The 18,329-nt window shown below is 43.4% G+C and overlaps 1 protein-coding gene across 2 annotated transcripts in view; it reads right to left on the bottom strand.

Moving 5' to 3' along the window:
- The window catches only part of SHROOM4 (shroom family member 4), a 272,257-nt gene that overhangs the window by 135,047 nt on the left and 118,881 nt on the right, over positions 1 to 18,329 (bottom strand). For both annotated transcript variants that reach the window (XM_062183199.1, XM_062183200.1), the window contains one exon: positions 262 to 413. In XM_062183199.1, coding sequence (XP_062039183.1) covers positions 262 to 413 — 152 coding nt within the window. The remainder of the gene's footprint in view (positions 1 to 261; positions 414 to 18,329) is intronic.

Genomic DNA, 18,329 nt, shown 5'->3' with positions numbered 1-18,329 from the left:
ATAGTATATTTGAAACTGAGTCTTGCAGAGACAAAATAAATGTACGCATAGTGGTACGGCCAATATGTGGCAGTGTCAGGATTTACCCTCAAGGGTCTTTCTTTTAGACCATTCTGTTTGAGTTATCTGCCAAATTCTGTTCACATGAAATACCCTTGTCTTCGATGACATTGCTAGAGACATGAGTCTACCAGTGCTTTACTGCCAACCAAGTAGTTTCCATGGCTTCTGTTCCTTATGGAAACTCTTCTTGTACCTTACCTCCTGACAATCAGCTTGAGGATCCGGAAGGAGCCTTTGATGAGGATGAGGGCCTCTTGGCGGGAGCCATACAGTGGAGTACCATTGATATTCACCAGCTCATCACCAGTCCTCATCTTCTGGGACAGGGCCGCCTTGCCTCCATCTTCAATCTATGTTGAAGAGAACAAAAAGAGAAAGCAGGTGGTAAGTCAACTTACTCCCCCAAATTCTACTTTCTGTTTCCTGTCGACCATGGAACCACAAACAGTACTTGGGAAATCACTCCAGGTAGCTTCCCAGGAGCACCTAAGGAGCTGATCACAGGCCATTATTTACTGAAGGCAAAACTTGGACAACCCCTTGAGGAAATAAAGCAATCCCTGCCCGGAGGAATGATCAGTCCATATGGGGAGACCAGAACTTCTAAATAAGAAAATGACGCTTGGAGGAAATCCCACAGTGTAGCTAAAGTAGCTGCATGGTATAACAGAATATGCCCACAAATTAGAGCAAGAAGAGCTAGACTTCTGCAAAATGACATTTTCTAAAGTCTTTTCCTATCCTTGAGTGGAATGACAAACTAGAGTTTGAATCCTGGCTCTACTACTTCATAGCTATATGACCCTGAACAAATTATTTAACATGTGTATGTCTCAGTTACCTCGTGTGTGAAATGTAACAAGATACCTGCTTCACACAGGATTGTTACCATACAAGAATACTTCAAAAAGTTTGTGGAGGCCGGTGCCACAGCTCACTTGGCTAATCCTCCACCTGCAGCGCCGGCACCCCGGGTTCTAGTCCCAGTTGGGGTGCCGGATTCTGTCCCGGTTGCTCCTCTTCCAGTCCAGCTCTCTGCTGTGGCTGGGGAAGGCAGTGGAGGATGGCCCAAGCGCTTGGGCCCTGCACCCGCATGGGAGACCAGGAAGAAACACCTGACTCCTGGCTTCGGATCGGCACAGCGTGCCGACTGTAGTGGCCATTTGGGGGGTGAACCAACGGAAGGAAGATCTTTCTCTCTGTTTCTCTCTCTCACTGTCTAACTCTGCCTGTCAAAAAAAAAGTTTGTGGAAGGGACTGGCATTTGGTGCAGTGGTTAAGATGCTGTAGAGTGCCTAGAGTTGAGTCCCAGCTCTTTTTCCAATTCCAGCTTCCTGCTAATGTGCACTCTGGGAAGAAGCAGTGATGGCTCAAGTACTTGAGTTCCTGCTACCCACATGGGAGAACCAGATTAAGTTCTCAGCTCTGAGCATTGGCCTGGCCCAGCCTTGGCTACTGCAGACATTTGAGGAGTAAACCAGTAGATGGGAACTTTGCTTCTCTGTCTCTGTCTCTCTCGCTCTTTCAAACAAATAAAAAATTTTAAAACTAAAATAAAGGTTAAAAGCAAGTGAAAATGGAATTAAAAGGTAGGTTTCTTTTGGTACACAAAATGTTGAAATCCATCCATACAAAGGGTCTTCAAAAAGTTCATGGAAAATGCATATTATGAAAAAACTACAGATGGATTTCAAAAAAATTTTGCAGCAAAATAAATTTTTCAATTCCATTTCCCCACAAACTTTTTGAAGTACCCACATATGAAATGTCTGGGGACAATAACTCCTCAATAAATACGAGCTCTAATTATCATAGCAAGGTGGCTGATTTGGGAGACCTTAAAGGTAGCTTTTGGCTCAATATTCTGTGAATAGAATTACAAATTCAAAAGATACTGAATAGGTTCAAAGTAGCTGCTCAATTAGCTATACCTCTCTAGCAAGTACCTAGCATAGTGTTTTCAGTGCTTGGCACACAGTGTGCATTCAGCCAAAGCTGAGCATATGGGTATTTACTGTTTCACCGCAGCCTACAGAATGTCCATGGACCAGGACCAATCTGGGTAAGAGAATTGGTAATTCTGGTAGGCCTGGAAGCACGGGACACTAAGCAGAAATAATAGCTTTTAGGGTAGCCAAAAAGAAAGCAAATCAGAATGTCCCAAAGGGTCCTTGCTTCTGGCTGATTTTATACATAAACTTCCTTTCACCACTAAGGTGCATTCTACCTACTGGAACATCAATTCCATCCATGGTGATAGGAGTCATCTCATCCTGCATTCGTTCCTTAAATATTTTGTAAATTTCTATCGTGCACATGACAACATGCTAAATGCTAGAGGTACAGAAATAAACAAAGCTCATAGCTCCTAGCCTCAGAGGTGAGTTACTGCCTAATGTTTCTATGTCCACTGAAACGGACAGAGAGAACATGGTCTAATACACCAATGTAATTCAGAGGGGTTGCATGGGGTGGGGAGCAGGGGAGGTAATGATTAAATCATACAGTCCTTATGGAAATGCTAGACTCTAAATGAGGCAACTAAGAGCTGGTCTTCAGTGAAGGTGCTTTTACACTTCTACTCTTGTTCTACTCTTTTCATCTTTTATAGCATCTCCAAAAGCTATCCTCACCCCATAGGGGTTAGAGTATAGCTAAGCTTTAGGTTGGCCAGACTCATGTGTAATTTGGCAGATGAGCGCTCCTGAGCACAGAGAAAACTGTTAATTCAGGATTTCAAAAACCCCATCAAATAAATGGAACTTCTGAGTTAAATCGCAGACTGTTATTAAATGTATTGCTGCTAATAACCCAGCTGTTTTTTTTTTTTATAAATAATACTTAACCTTTGTCTGACAAAACCTTTATTTTGGTATCTGGGCTACCACTTAAGACAAAAAAAAGCCAATATAACATTGGTAAGTGGGAAACAACTCTCAGCAAATTAATTAGGACTGCAATCTTATTTTCAATGTCATTATCAATATAACTTCACAGTCACTGCCACCTACCACAAAAAAAAAAAAAAAAAGAGAGAGAGAGAGAGAGAAAAGCAAAGCAAAATTCTATTCCAATGACTCATTCCTTTGGCATCCATGGAAGGACCCGGGCACAAGGCAGAACTTTCAACAGAGATCAGCCTTTTGAAAGTGCTTCTTAGGGGGAAGAGAGCTGGAATTGTGGCTTAGCAGGTTAAGTCACTCTGCCTGAGACACTGGCATCCTATATGGGCACAGGTTCGATTCCTGGCTGTTCCACTTCCAATCCAGCTCCATGCTAATGTGCTTGGGAAAGCAGCGGAAGATGGCTCAAATGCTTGGGCCCCTGCCACCAATCTGGGAGACCCAGAAGAATCTCCTGGCTCCTGGCTTTGGCCTGGCATAACACCAGCCATTGTGGTCATTTGGAGAGTAGACCAGTGGATGGAAGATCTCTCTCTGTCTCTCTGTCTCTCTCTCTCTCTCTCTCTCTGGCTCTTCCTCTCTCTCTGTAACTCCACCTTTCAAATAAATAAATGAATCTTTAAAAAGAAAGAAAGAAAGAAAGAAAGTGCTTGGAGCTAACAAGGAACCACAAACAGGAGTCTAATGAATGCTAATGTTCCCAATGACGTACATTAGTCTTCATTCACTCTACCCATTTTTTATCCATGCAACTCAATTATCCATGTTACTACTACCACAACAAGTCTTCCCTTGAATGTGTATTGATATTAAGTACTATCTCTAGTTAATCAAGCACTTTGTTATACCAATAAGATTTCTGTTTGTTTTAGGCCCACAGATGAAATGGGGGTTCAGAACATTTTAAACTAAAATGCCTAATTATTGCTGCAGCAAAAGCATGGGCATTTGGGATTACCTAATTTCACTTCAGCTGCCACTAAGTCCTCGTACAAGACTCTTTCGTGGCCTATAGCTTCAGGTGACTGTTCATGTCCCTTTGTCTACTTCATGGCCTTTCTTGGTCACCAGCAGCAAGAACAGAACAGATATGTTGATTGTAATAATGCTACTTCAGTACAAGGATGAGAATGCTCAGACACGAAACCAGCACAATCCCAGACACCAGGAAAGTTTGGTTCAAGATCCCTTGAATTATACCCCAAACTAGCCCTGTTCCAGACCCAAGTTATTTATTGAGCTGTACAACTGACTCCTTCCTCCTTGAGACTTCTCAGTCCTTTTTGGATGATGGCGCATTGATCTTCCTTCCTTTCTTCTCCTACAACTCTAGATACCCAAGCTCTAGCATATCTTTCATTGATTGTTTGGCCTCCTGACATCCAGTTCTCCAGGTCAGTGGCTCAACCATACATTTGTTTATATGGAAGACAAGGCAGATGGTCATGTTTCTAGTGAGAAAAAGGAAGGAAGAACAAATGGGAAGGAGGAAAGGAAGGAACAAAAGAAGAAGGTATCTATTTTTTTTCTAGAATAGATTTTGTTTTTGCCTTGCCGACCCTCCCACCTGGTAACTATGGCTGGGATCCAGGAAAGGTGTGAATCAACAAACTCATTTAAATTAACATACCTTGCTTGAGGGACTGTGTAATATCTTATGATGCTGTCTTTTCAGTAAGGCTGGTCAGCTTTCCAGCTCTTCCTGAATTAGACCTTCAGGGTGGTTTGCTTGTTGAATTTGAAGTGTTGTGAATTCTCAGATTAGACCCAGATGCATTGGAATGTCAGTATAAACACAAATCACAAAGCCCAATGTAAACGATGGTTAACATACATGTCATTTTGGATTATCCAAATGATGGCTGGGCTAGCCAGGAATGGTCCAAGTAATTGGAAATTGATTGCACAGAGGTCATAGAACCAAAAGCCAGCTGGTGTCTGGAAAACTGGGAAGAGATGATTGACCTTGGACAAGTCCCTTTCCACTCTTGAGGCCTCCCTTAACCCTTACTGGTAAAACGTGGGGGCCTGGCTAGATGATCTCTTGGGCTCTGATAGCTCTCGGCCCTGGCAGCTATGGCATTCAGTGACCTGTGAACAGTGAGAAAAGTCACACATTATCCTTCTGCTGACACGGAGAATCCTGGCTTTTCTCCCCATTGTACTCTGCCTTCACCCATGTTTCACTCCTTCAAAACGGACTAATTAACGTCCAGCTCTCAACTTCCCTTGGTCTTTCTGCATTGTTTCAGAGCCATCCACCAAGGTTGGGACACTTAATAAGGCACAGACGAGCCACTAAGATAAAGAGATTCCTGAAGTCCCATTTTGTGCTAATGAGCTGGTCATTGGGACATCTTGGATGGGTCTTCAGTAAAGCATGAAGTGCTCAGATAGCTGTCAACAAAGTGACAAGCTGACCTCTTGAGAGTAAAGGCAAAGAAAAATCGACTTAACGGCGCTTGCGTCCTTTCTACGTGCTTGTGTTTCGTCAGCTTCTAGCAGATACTTGCTCGAGTCTTGTAAACAAAGTTAGGAGATATGAAAAAGTGAAGGAAAGAAATATTAGAGGAGGTTGAGGCTCTTAAAATGCATTCAGTAGGAGAAACAGTGTCTGCAACAAGAACTAGCAGGTAGTGAAGGACTATGACAATAGTGCAAGGGCAGCATTAAAGATCAATGACACAGCTGTGAATACCTCTGCTTGTTATGGGAAATTTATTGGTAAAAACAAATTTACTGAAAGTTCCTTGGTTAGTTCTATGAGCTTCTGGCCAAATGTCCAGTCCATATTCCTACCTCTGCTAGCTTATCCAGTCTAGAAGGCAAACAACAGAATTATTTTAAATTGATGGGAGTTTGCTTGCTTGTTTGCTTTTTCCTTTTTTCTGTTCTTTCTTTTTTTTTTTTTCAAATAGACAGAAAAGGTTCAAAATACAGTAATTCTACTTCTGAATAAGGAATATATCCTCTGCCTGTCATTTTGGCACTTCTGAAAGATTTTCAAATTTTAGAAATTTAGAAATTTCAGAAATTTAGCTTGTTTTGGGAAATCAGTAGAAAATATACAGATGGGGATAAGCTGGTTTGGGAAAGTTTAACTACTAGGAAGTAGGTTCATTAAAGAATGGATAAAGTCCTCAATTATTCTGAAACTTAGCCTCAAGTCTTGAGCAAACCATAGGTTAGGAGCTGTTTGCGATCTACCCTCTCTTCCCTGCTGGTACCCTTGAGAATCTCATGCTAGGAGAAACTATCAGGGTGCCCTGGAAATGGGAGATATGGTCTTTTAAACTTCTGCAATCTCCTTGCCATGGCTTTCAATGCTCTGATTCCAGATTGTAGACACTAGCTGTCCTAGCTTGTCTCTCTCGTTAAATCTCCCCTTTAAACATCCCTCTCAAATTTCCAAAGCAGTTCAGATTAGAAAAACAAGAAACTCTGTGGTTCCTAATTTCATCTGCCCTACTTTATCCCAGCTTTCCAAAAGCAAATAGAAAACAAAAACATGTTTCTTAAATAAATGAGGATTCAAAAACAATTACCAATGAACAAGATGTAAGCAGGCTCAGTGCAAAGCAAAAATGTCTGGATAGACACAGAATGGGGACGTGGACACCAAGGGAGAAGCCATTCTTTCCCTCTACGAACTAAGAAGCACATGCCCACACCCCTCCCACTTGGGATGCCTACATCCCACATCAGAGTGCCTGGTTCGAGTCCCAGCTACTCTGCTTCTGATCCAGCTCCCTGCTAATGCACTTGGGAAGTGGAGTATGTTGGCCCAAGTCCTTGAGTCCCTGTCACCCATGTCGGTGACAAGGCCTGACCCAGCCCTGGTTATTGCAGGCATTTGAGAAGGAAACCAGAGAATGGAATATCTCTCTGTCTCTCTCTGCTTTTCAAATAATTTGTCCCGTAGTGTAAAGCTCTATGGGTCAAGCCCAAGGGCTCCCCTGACCTTGAGTCAATGGAAACATACTGCACCAAGCTTGTATTATGGCATAACAGATTAAGCCTCCGCTTGCAACACTGGCATCCTATATGGGCATCAGTTTGAGTACTGGCTGCTCCACTCCAATCCAGCTCCCTGCTAATGCACCTGGAAAAGTGGCAGAAGATTGCCCAAGTCCTTGGACCCCTGCAACCACGTGGGAGACCCGGAAGAAGATCTTGGCTTCGGGCTTTGGGCTGGTCCAGCCTCAGCCATTTGTGGAGTGAGGCAGCGGATGGAAGATCTCTCTCTCTCTCTGTGTGTGTATGTGTGTGTGCGCGCGCGTGTGTGTGTGTGTGTGACTATGCCTTTCAAGTAAATAAATTTAAAGAAATATATAGCAGCGAACAGCATGATCCATCCCTAGAGACAGCACCTTCCTCCCCAGCTGCTTAATCATCATCTAGTTTACTAATCCTTACAACAAAGGCCCTCTTAAGTGCTAAATCATTAAATTTCCCTGGGGATTAGCCCAAGTCAAATCATGAGCATCTTTGCCAAAAACTCAGGCAGCCCAGAGCCAAGCTCAGCTCTAGGAATTTGTTGATGAGGACAGGGGAAGAAATCAAAAGCACTGTCCTCACACGAGCAACCAAAGGTACCTTTGCCTTTGCTCCTAACCAATTCACATCATCCTGCTGTCTCAGCAAGCCAGGGAAAGGGAGACAAACACGACTACCCAAGAGCAAACTCAGGGTTTCTTACACTGTCAGCAGATATGCTCAATGGGGTCCCATCAATGCTAGTCATTTGTTTACACTGAAGTCTTATGCTAACAAACATTAATGATATCACGATTTGTCATCAATATTTGGTGGTTTATAAATGAAAGATCTCTGCGAGTGAGAACCCAGTGGAAAGAACGGGGCCATCAAAGAAGGAGGTACCTTTCTCTGAAGGGAGGAGAGAACTTCCACTTTGACTATGACCCTATTGGAATAAGATCGAAGTCGGTGAACTCTAAAGGCTTCCATAGCCCTGACAACTCATGACTAGAGCCTAGGGAGATTACTGACGCCATGAACAGGAGTGTCAAATTGTTAAGTCAGCAACAGGAGTCACTGTGTGCTTACATCCCATGTGGGATCTGTCCTTAATGTGTTGTCTAATGTGCAGTGATGCTATAACTAGTACTGAAACAGTATTTTTACACTTTGTGTTTCTGCGTGGGTACAAACTGATGTGATCTTTACTAATTATATACTGAATCGATCTTCTGTATATAAAGATAATTGGAAATGAAAAAAAAACCTGGTGTTAAATTGGAAATGGCATAGAAAATTAATTAATTTTTTTAAAAAATATTATGTAGGATCTCTGTCTTTAATGTGCTGTACACTCTTATTTAATGCTATAACTAGTACTCCAACAGTATTTTTTTTCACTTTGTGTTGCTATATGGGGGCAAACTGTTGAAATCGTTACTTAATATATACTAAACTGATCTTCTGTATATAAAGAGAATTGAAAATGAATCATGATGTGATTGGAAGGGGAGAGGGAGCAGGAAAGGGGAGGGTTGCAGGTGGGAGGGAAGTTTTGGGAGGGGGAAGCCATTGTAACCCATAAGCTGTACTTTGGAAATTTATATTCATTAAATAAAAGTTTAATTTAAAAAAAAATATTTGGTGGTTTAGAACAACAGTGCCCAAAGTGAGGCACATACACCCGCGACTGGGATAAGATGATCTATTGGAATGCTTATGTTTATCCTTTTGTAAAAACTTGAAAATCAAGCTTTATTAATATTTAATATTGGTAGAAGTAATTTATATTATCCATAAATAGAATTATGAATAGTGGGGAAACCTGCTCAAAGCATTTCTACTGATATAAATTTTTACTAAAAATAATTGCCTGCAGAGCACGCTTTGTGGCACAACAGGTTAAGCTGCCACTTGGGATGCTTGCATCCCATATCATAGTGCTGGTGCAAGTCTCAGCTACTCTGCTTCTGATCCAGCTACCTGCTGACAGACCTGGGAAGTGGAAGATGATGGTCCAAATACTTGAGTCACTGCAACCCATGTAGGAGACCAGAATGGAGTTCCTGGCTCCTGACTTTGCTCTGGCCCAGCCCTCGCTGTTGAAGGCATTTGAGCAGTGGACTAGAGGATAGAAGATCTCTCTCTCTCTCTCTCCCTCTCTCTCACTCTTTCACTCTCTATCTCAATCTCTCTCTCTCTTTCTCTCTGTCTTTCAAATAAGTAAATAAATCTTTTAAAGAAATGAAAAATAATTTTTAGAATACCCAAATCATAGACTTGAATGGAATGAGAGGGCTAAAACAATGCAGTTTTAGAGGAAAACATCAGAGCATATCTTTGCAACCTTCAGGTGGGCAAAGATTTCTTGGGCAGGATGCAAAAAACAGTAACCATGAAAGAAAAAGTCATATATTGGATATCACCAAAATAAAAAAAATCTCCAGCAAAGTTATTACCAAAAAAAGGGAAAAGACAAACCCATAGCTTGAGAAAAAAATATTTATAATGCTTATACATGACAAAGAATGTCTATCCAAGATATTTTTTAAAACTACAATTCAGTAAGAAAAAGACAGTCAATTAACAATTGGCAGAAGACTTGAATAAACATTCGGAAGAAGATAGCCAAATGTCCCATAAGTATATGAACAGGTGCTTAATATAATTTTCCACCAAAGCAATGCAATTGAAAATCACAACAAAATATCATGGCATACCCACCAGAACATCCAAAATTAAAAAAAAAAAAAACCTGAAAATACTAAGTATTGGTAAGAATGTATAGCAATTTAAATTTTCTAGATTGCTGGCAGGAATGTAAAACTGTACGACCACTGTGGAAATCTGTTACACTCACTCTCAGATCCAGCAAGTCCACACCTAGGGATACCCAAAAGAAGAAGTGTATATGTTCATAAAAAATGTGTTTGTTCATGGCAGATAAAACTACGAAGAACCCAACTGTACATTAAGACACATACAGGGTGGATGTTTGTCCTAGCTGTTAAAATGCCTTTGAGATGTTCACATTCAAAATTGGAGCACCTGGGTTTGAGTCCCAGCTCTGCTCCCAAGTCTAGCTTTCTGCTTATGTGCACCCCGGGAGCTAACAGTAGTTGGGCCCCTACCACCCATGTGGGAGATCCGGAATGAGTTCTCAGTTCCCAACTTTGACCTGGCCGAGCCCCAGCTATTGCAGGCATTTGCGGAATGAACTAGAAGATGGGAGATATCTCTTTCTTGCTCTGCCTTTCAAATATTTTTAAAAGGTTAATTTAAAAAATTTATGCATATTGAGGCCGGTGCTGTGGTGTAGTGGGTAAGGCCGCAGCCTGAAGTGCTGGCATCCCATATGGGCACTAGTTCCAGCCCCGGCTGCTCCACTTCCTATCCAGCTCTCTGCTACGGCCTTGCAAAGCAGTGGAAGATGCCCAAAGCTCCTGGCTCCTAGCTTCAGATCGGCACAGCTCAGGCCATTGTGGCCATCTGGGGAGTGAACCAGTGGATAGAAGACCTCCCCCCGCCACTGCCTCTGCCTCTTTGTAACTCTGCTTTTCAAATAAATAAATAAGTCTTTTAAAAAATGCATGCATACACACAAAAGGTCATCTGATACAGCAATAAAGAAGAACAACTAATATCAGAATTAAAGCAAATGTCTCATAAATATTATGTTGAATAGGAGAGGTCAAACGAAAATAGTACATACTGTATGATTTCAACTAATATGAAGGTCAGAACAGACAAAACTAACCTGCGGTGATAACCAGGGATGCTAGAAATGTTTTGCATGTTCAACTGGTTTCTGATTACATGGGAATATGTAAGTCTAAAAAAGTCATTGAGGGGCCAGCGCTGTGGCATAGCTGGTAAAGCCGCAGCCTGCAGTACCGACATCCCATATGGGCGCCGGTTCTAGTCCCAGCTGCTCCACTTCCAATCCAGCTCTCTTCTCTGGCCTGGGAAAGCAATGAAAGACAGCCCAAGTCCTTGGGCCCCTACATCTGCATGGGAGACCCAGAAGACGCTCCTGGCTCCTGGCCTCGGATCGGCACAACTCCAGCCATTGCGGCCATCAGGGAAGTGAACCATTGAATGGAAGACCTCTCTCTCTCTCTCTCTCTCTCTCTCTGACTCTCTGTAACTCTGCCTTTCAAATAAATAAATCTTTTAAAAAGTCACTGAAATTTGTACCTTTTATTGTATGTAAGTTATTTCTTAATTGAAAAAAAATATAATAAAGACCTTTAGACTATACTGCTTATAATTCTGAGGTAGAAACCAAAGCTCAAGTACTATTTTCACATGCTCATAGCTTTAATAAAGGCAAAACATTTCTCATAAAAGGCAAGCCTCCTCAGTAGAGCCACAATCAATGAATGTGCCCACTGTTCTTCTTTGCTTTGAGACACAATTTATCTACTCCTCCCCAAAGTGGATGATTTCAGTAGGAAATAAAACTGAAGACCAATACTTCATTTTCTTATTTTTTATCTGATAACAATGGAGTCTTTCTTTTGTAAATCGACAATTTTCTATCTTAATGTATTACTAAAAATGGAGTCAATCTGTGGTCTACTTTTGTTGCTCTTGTCTATCTCAGCTATGTTTTTTTCTTATGGTCCCCAGAGTTGCCAACATCCACCACAACCAGTTTTTCCACAGACATCATTACTGCTCTTTATCGGCTCACCCATGCTTCTTGGTTGTCCAGTAAGGTAAGACTTTCAGTGGTACAAGTGATCAAAGGACCTAGCAGAGTGATGTGTTAGAGAGAGTTCAGGGAGGACAGAGGTGGAAGAAACTGGAGAGAAGGATCTGACAGAGTGCTAGGCTATGTTCCTGACTCCTAGAAGCCGTTGTAAGCAACAGAACTCACTCTCTCCAATCACATTATGCTCTTATCTATAGGGCTAAAAGTCTAGGACAAACCAGGAAGTTCACAAGTTCCCTCCAGCATTAAGAGAGCGGGATGTGCAAATCTAGCAGGCAAGCCCAGGAAGCTGAAAAAAAAAAAAAACTGTCTCTTACATACCATCCAGCATAACACTGCAAAGAGGGTACATCAACTCACTGGCATTTATGAACTGTGCATAATGCCCGAATTAGAGAAGAATGCATGTTAAATTCTACTAGATTACTAGAGAGAAATGGAGGTAATACTACTTGGATTAATATAATCTTTTTTTTTTCTCCAGGATCAATCCATTGTCGATGTGAAAACTATTCTTCAAGGCGATCAAAAATGTATTTTTTTTTAACCTACCAGCTGAATGTGAATGTGTTAGATACAGGCTTCCAGCCCAAGAGGATGTGTTTAACAATCTGGAACCCAAACCATCCCAAAGCCAGGTTCAATCAATTACTCATTGCTGGTTGCCTGAAGTCATTTATTTATAACCCATTATGCAAAAAGCCAGAGACAATTTCTAAAGAGTACACATACTCAACATTAGTCATTTCTGACTGGAAAAGGACCAAGTGAGACTGCCCACCTTTCAGGAGAAGGACAAAAAAGGCTGCCTCTAGAAACAACTAGGCCTGTTCTAGCTCTAGCTCTCAGCAAATCACTTGTCCAGCTTCCTAAGCACCCATATGTCCAACACCAGATGTGTATGATGGGAGAGGGCACTTGCTTTCTATTTTTCAGAACTGGGCACCTGCATTTCATCTTAGAACATTGTGGGGCACCAGCACTGTGGCATACTGGGCTAAGCCTCCGCCTGCGATGCCAGCATCCCATATGGGCACCGGTTGGGGTCCTGGCCGCTCCACTTCTGATCCAGCTCTCTGCTACGGCCTGGGAAAGCAGTGGAAAAGGCCTAAGTCCTTAGGCCCCTGCACCCACGTGGGAGATCTGGAAGAAGCTCCTGGCTCCTGGCTTCAGATCGGCCCAGGTCCTGTTGTTGTGGCCATTTGGGGAATGAACCAGGGATGGAAGATCTCTCTCTCTCTCTCTCTCTCTCTCTCTCTCTCTCTGTCTCTCCCTCTCTCTGTCTGCAACTCTACTTTTCAGATAAATAAAATCTTAAAAAAAAAAAAATATTGCCTGCGCCTTCCCGGGCCCCTGTCTCCAGCAGTGATTTAATTTCTGGTTTTCACTTAGCTCTCTGACCGGCGAGAAATGAAGAAGAGGTGTTTAGCCTCCTCCCTTCTTTCTGAATGACTGCCACCAAAGCCAACAGCTCCCACAGAAATCACCTGCGGAGGCTGATGCGTATGTTGCAAAGGCAATAACAACAAGAACCCTTACTGACCTTGACATTAAAGTGGCACACTTGCTGCTGCTTTCAGTTAGTGTTGTGACACGGGCAACAAGTGAGCCATCACTACTGTTTCAAGCATCCTACTCTCGCTCTGCCTGACAAATCACCCACCCTCCCTTTCCCCCTCAGCAAAACGTGTCGAATAAGGGAAAACAACACCAAGGTTCCATGATTGACAAGAGAGTGGGAGAGAGAAAATACACTCCATCGTTGATGTATGTTAGTGGTGGGCAGAGACTCTACATAAGGGATCATTCCCCGCCCCCCTCCCCCTTCCGCAATGACAGGATTAGCTGGAGACAAGAATGAAAGAGGAAATGATGGGCGTTTAAGTTCAAGATTTGAGGACTCAATAAAGGTCAAGCCGTGCAGAAGCCATTCTTTCTGGTATCAGACTTGTTTTTGAAGTTAAGGCAGAATGAAAAGAGAAGCAGATTTTTAGCTCTGTCCCTGATCACGCCCATGTCTCTAATCTTAAACACAAGGGTAGAGCCTTTTCCCCCCTTCTTCCCTGCCAACCTTGGTACTCAGGGCACTCCTTGCAGCCAAGCTCACTCTAGTACACTCTGGTCTCCCTCCAAACTTTTTCCAACCCTCTCTAACCAGCCTTCCTGTGTACACATTTTTCTTTTCCACTCTCATCCCTCTCCCCTCTTCCCCAGCCCTTCCCTACCACTCCCTGCCCTCTGACTTTCCTATGGGCTACTTTAAGCACCTCTATTGTTAAACTCTTCTATCCACTTCTACCCCCTAATTAAATGCCAGACCAAGGAATGATTCTCCTACTGTAAATAGTAGCAGATCAGAAGCTCTACATGACCTGGCCATGTGTGCCCTTTTGCCTCACTTGCCACTCCCCCTCAACACACACACACACACACACACACCGCAGTCATATGGAGCTTGTTGATCTTCACAGAGGTCGAGCCCATCCCTACTTTAGGACTTTTGCACTTGCTGTTTCTGCAGCTGAGAACATTCTTCTAGATCCTTATACTGCAGCTCTGTTCATCACTCAGATGGTAGCTCAGACTTCAAAGAAGTCTTTGTCTGATCACTGATAGAAAGATTCCTCCTCTCTTGTCCCTGTCTCAGTATCAGTCTCCATGTCATTACCCATTTCATTTTCTTTGAGAATTCATTACCATTTTACATTTTCTTTTATTTCTGCACATGTTTACTTTGTATCAGGATTTTTACACCATAATGAGGGAGACAGTCAAGTACTTTTTTTACAGCTCTAACATTGGCATCTAGGGAAACAAATGGAGCCCCCCTCCCCCCACCGGGAGTTGCTCAATGGCTATTTGTTGAAATTAAAATTAGAAAGCCTTTGCAAGATATCACCCCATTGGTTTGCCTAATTCAGAACTAGTAATATTATTTTCACATAACTGAGGTCCAACCATGTTGCACGATTTGCCCAAGATAGAGCACCTATCAGTTTTGAGATATATATAATTTTTTTTCTGGGAGGTTGTGAAAAAAGCTTTTTGTTTTCCCTGGATATAAGCTATTCACAATCTTTAGCTACACAAAGAGTTCTTGCTAAAGACACACTTCAAGCTTTTCAAAAACATTGTACTTATTGGCTCAGAATATCCCAGAATAGTTATCCTTTGAGCTAAATACCCCCCATTTATCACAAGGTACCCAGAGGTAACTGTTAGACTCTTAATTTGGTGGGAGGAATGAAGCCTTTAAGGAAACTTAGATGCATGGCAATACCACCTTGTATCTAGATATGATTCTCCTTACTTTTTTTTCTTTAACATTCTCAGCCTTAGGAAGTTAATTTAAAACACACACCAGCCCTCACAAACAGACCATGAACACTGGGAGATTTAACTACTCCCAGCATCCGGGAATTCAAAGGAACTTCCACTCCCCCTTCCTGTGTGCAGGCGTTACAACAGGCCCTTTCAGTCTACTCGCCCTGAAAATTCTAAGAGCAAATCCAGACGATGAGCATAAAGCAGATTGTAATTTGATTGAGTGTTTAGTTAACCAGTTCCCTCAGACCCCTGAAAAGGTGTATGTTTGGGGAGGGGCCCTCCCCAAGTCTAAATGAGACTTCATCCTGACCCAATCTCTCATGACTATCATTCCTTCCTGAAAGACCACTGGTTCAGTGGGTTTCGTGTCTTAGACCTTTGTGATTTAGTCTTTATACCTTTGTGAGGCTTTTCATATAAACAAAATCACAAATTAAGAAAAAAAAAAGTCTTTCGTCAAGCCAGCTTTCTTGATTTGGGATTTTGAAATACGGCAACCATGATAGAGCTACAAGAAAAAGTCTAAAGATCCGTAGTGTTCATTCAGCACTAATGGACAATAAGTGATGGTGAAGTTTTGTCAAGTCTGATTCAGATTACCTGTGGCTGCTGTGAATTATATGGAATTACACAGAGTTTAATGGGTCTCTGGCAATCTGCCTTGGCCCAGGGCCAAGACAGCTAATGCTTCAATCAAACTGCTCTCCCCACCCCCAACCCAATATAATTTCTGTTCCTGTCTAAGTCTTGAGTGTATCAGTGAGGAAGCCTTCAGCGACACTCTCATACAAATGCCAAAGCTTGCCTTTCCTTTTTTTCTCTCTTCCTCTTCCTCCTTCTTTAGGGGCAGGTATATAAAGTGCTCCTGTAGCTTTGCTGAGCCAAACTGCCTGGCTAACATCTATGACAAGAAGAACATTTAAGATCTGATTCAAAAGGAGGAACAGTGAGAACAGGACAAGTAGCAGGTGGTCCTATCCCTTCCCTCTGCAGTGCCTTGGCTAGATCTAATTCAGGCTGATCAGCAAGGGCCCTGGACCTGCCCTCCTGCACCACCCAGGCAATTCAGGAAGGCCTCCCTGGAAAGCTAGGTCACTCTCCTGACAAGGAGAATCCCGCTGCGTGGTGAGTTACCTTTGAGTGAGTCTCTGAGGAACCCAACTGGCCCTGGGCGGGATTCTGCCACAAATGAATGCTGGCAATCCCTTTCACACAGGTGGGGACAGTGGAAAAAGGCCAAAAGTACAAACAAAGGCCAGACAAGTCCACCTCAAACTTGCAAAACAGGCATATATACTGCTCTGAGGCGTGAGTGTTCTGTGCGTAGCAAACATTCAGAGCCCAATTTCTTTCCTCCTACCCATCCCACACCTCTCCCAAAACCTCCAGGGGCGCTTCAGCACCCGCACCTCCTGGTGACTCCTCGCCCACTTTGTCTGGCTGCTTCCAAAGTCGCATTTACTGGCTCTGCTAGGGAGAGAGCTCATTTTAAGAGACTAGCTGCCATAGAACCAGCGGGAGGGAAGGGCAGAAACCACAGGATTCCTACTCTGCGCTGATTGCCACTAACTCATTTCAGCTGCTAAGAGGAGGCCCTGTTGGGGGAGCCGGGAGAGGAAATGGGTTCCATGTACAGTCCACTTTAAATTGTTCACAATTGCGTGCTCGAAAATAGTCTCTCCACTAAACATTTAGCATGCCCATTAGCACAAGCCATAAAGCTTCCAGCTTCACTGCACAGTCCGCACAGGCTGCCTCAGCTGCTTCCTCGTGGCAAACAAGTCAGATCCATGCAGGAAGGATAAAGGAGCTCCAAGCATGGTGAAACCTGCACCCAGGAAGGACGGTTCAACAGGACTTTGAAGCACAGAAAGAATGTGGAGGGTGAGGACCAGCTGTTCTCAATTTTGATTGAATGCAGAGCAAGGGAAACGCAATTGTGATTGCAAGGAGAGGGACTGATGTTAACAAGAAGGAAGAACTTCCTGCCAGGGAAAGTAGGTAAATATTAGACTGAGTGGTCGGTCAGTGAAGGTTATGGAATTTCCTTCTTTGGAGTGGCTCTTCTGTCTCGGCTATTTCTGTGTGGTCTATCCAGAGGATGGGGGAAGGAGGAAAGAGAAGCAGCTAGAGGTCCAATGCTGGCCCTCCCAGCTCTCAGAATCGCTAATTTGCAACATTCTGCAATCTACAACAGGGATCACTGAAGCAAAGAAAGAAACAGCAAGCGGCTTGCTGCTGATCTCAAATGTTTAGCTTCACCCCAACTCTCGAGGTCTCGCCCGAGCCAGGCTTTTGCACTGGCCCTCACAATCCCAGGAAAGAAAGGCTTGGGTTTTGGCTCCCCAGGGCCTCTAGGCCATGCATATGGGAACAATATTTTCGGAACCAGGACATGGTCTGACAATTATATTTATGGAGACAAGAGGGTAGAATATGTGAAATCAGAGCTATCCCAGGAAATCGGGGATGTGTGGCCTCCATGGCGACATATTATCTCTTTCGGAGGGTCCCAACACAGGAGGGAGGTAAAGAAAACTATGCCATGTGGTTTGGAGGCGGGGCTCTTTCCCAGCTGGGACTCTGGAAGGCAGGGTCATAATAAGCCCAGAACAAACTGAAATTCCGACTTGTGCAGATTTGAGAAAAAAAAGTAGGCTACATGTCTTCTCTTGTCCCCCGGCCCCCACTCTCAAATGGAACAGGAGTTACGGAGTACATCTACCCCCTCTCAATCAAAAATAACGCCAGAGGTTATAGATGGGAAGAGATATGGTCTGGTACAAAGGAGCCTGCTCAGTGATTCCTTCACTGATCCACTCCTTACCTCGAACAACATCAGCATTTCCTAGCAGCTTCTTAGAAATGTAAATTAGGGGGGCCAGTGCTGTGGGTGGTGGGTAAAGCTGCAGCCTGCATTGCCACTAATGCCATCCCAAATGGGTGAAGTCAGGAGCCAGGAGCTTCTTCCAGGTCTCCCACGTGGGTGCATCCTCTGCTGCTTTCCCAGGCCATAACAGAGAGCTGGAGCGGAAGTGGAGCAGCTGACACACGAACGGCGCCCATATGGGATGCTGGCACTGCAGGCGGCGGCTTTACCTACTATACCACAGTGGCCCAGGCCTCTACTCCTGATCCAGCTTCTTGCTAATATGCCTGGGAGGCAACAGATGTTGGCCCAAGTACATGGGTTCCCACCACTCAGGTGGGAAACCTGGATGGCCCAGGCCTGGCTGTTGCAGCCATTAGGGGAGTGAACCAGCAGATGGAAGATTCTCTTTCTCTCTCTCTCATATAAAATGTAATAAAATAAATGTTAAAAATAAGGTATCTGAGAGGAT

Source organism: Lepus europaeus, chromosome X, assembly GCF_033115175.1.
Source record: "Lepus europaeus isolate LE1 chromosome X, mLepTim1.pri, whole genome shotgun sequence".
Taxonomy (NCBI): domain Eukaryota; kingdom Metazoa; phylum Chordata; class Mammalia; order Lagomorpha; family Leporidae; genus Lepus; species Lepus europaeus.
This window is presented reverse-complemented; position numbering and strand designations above follow the sequence as displayed.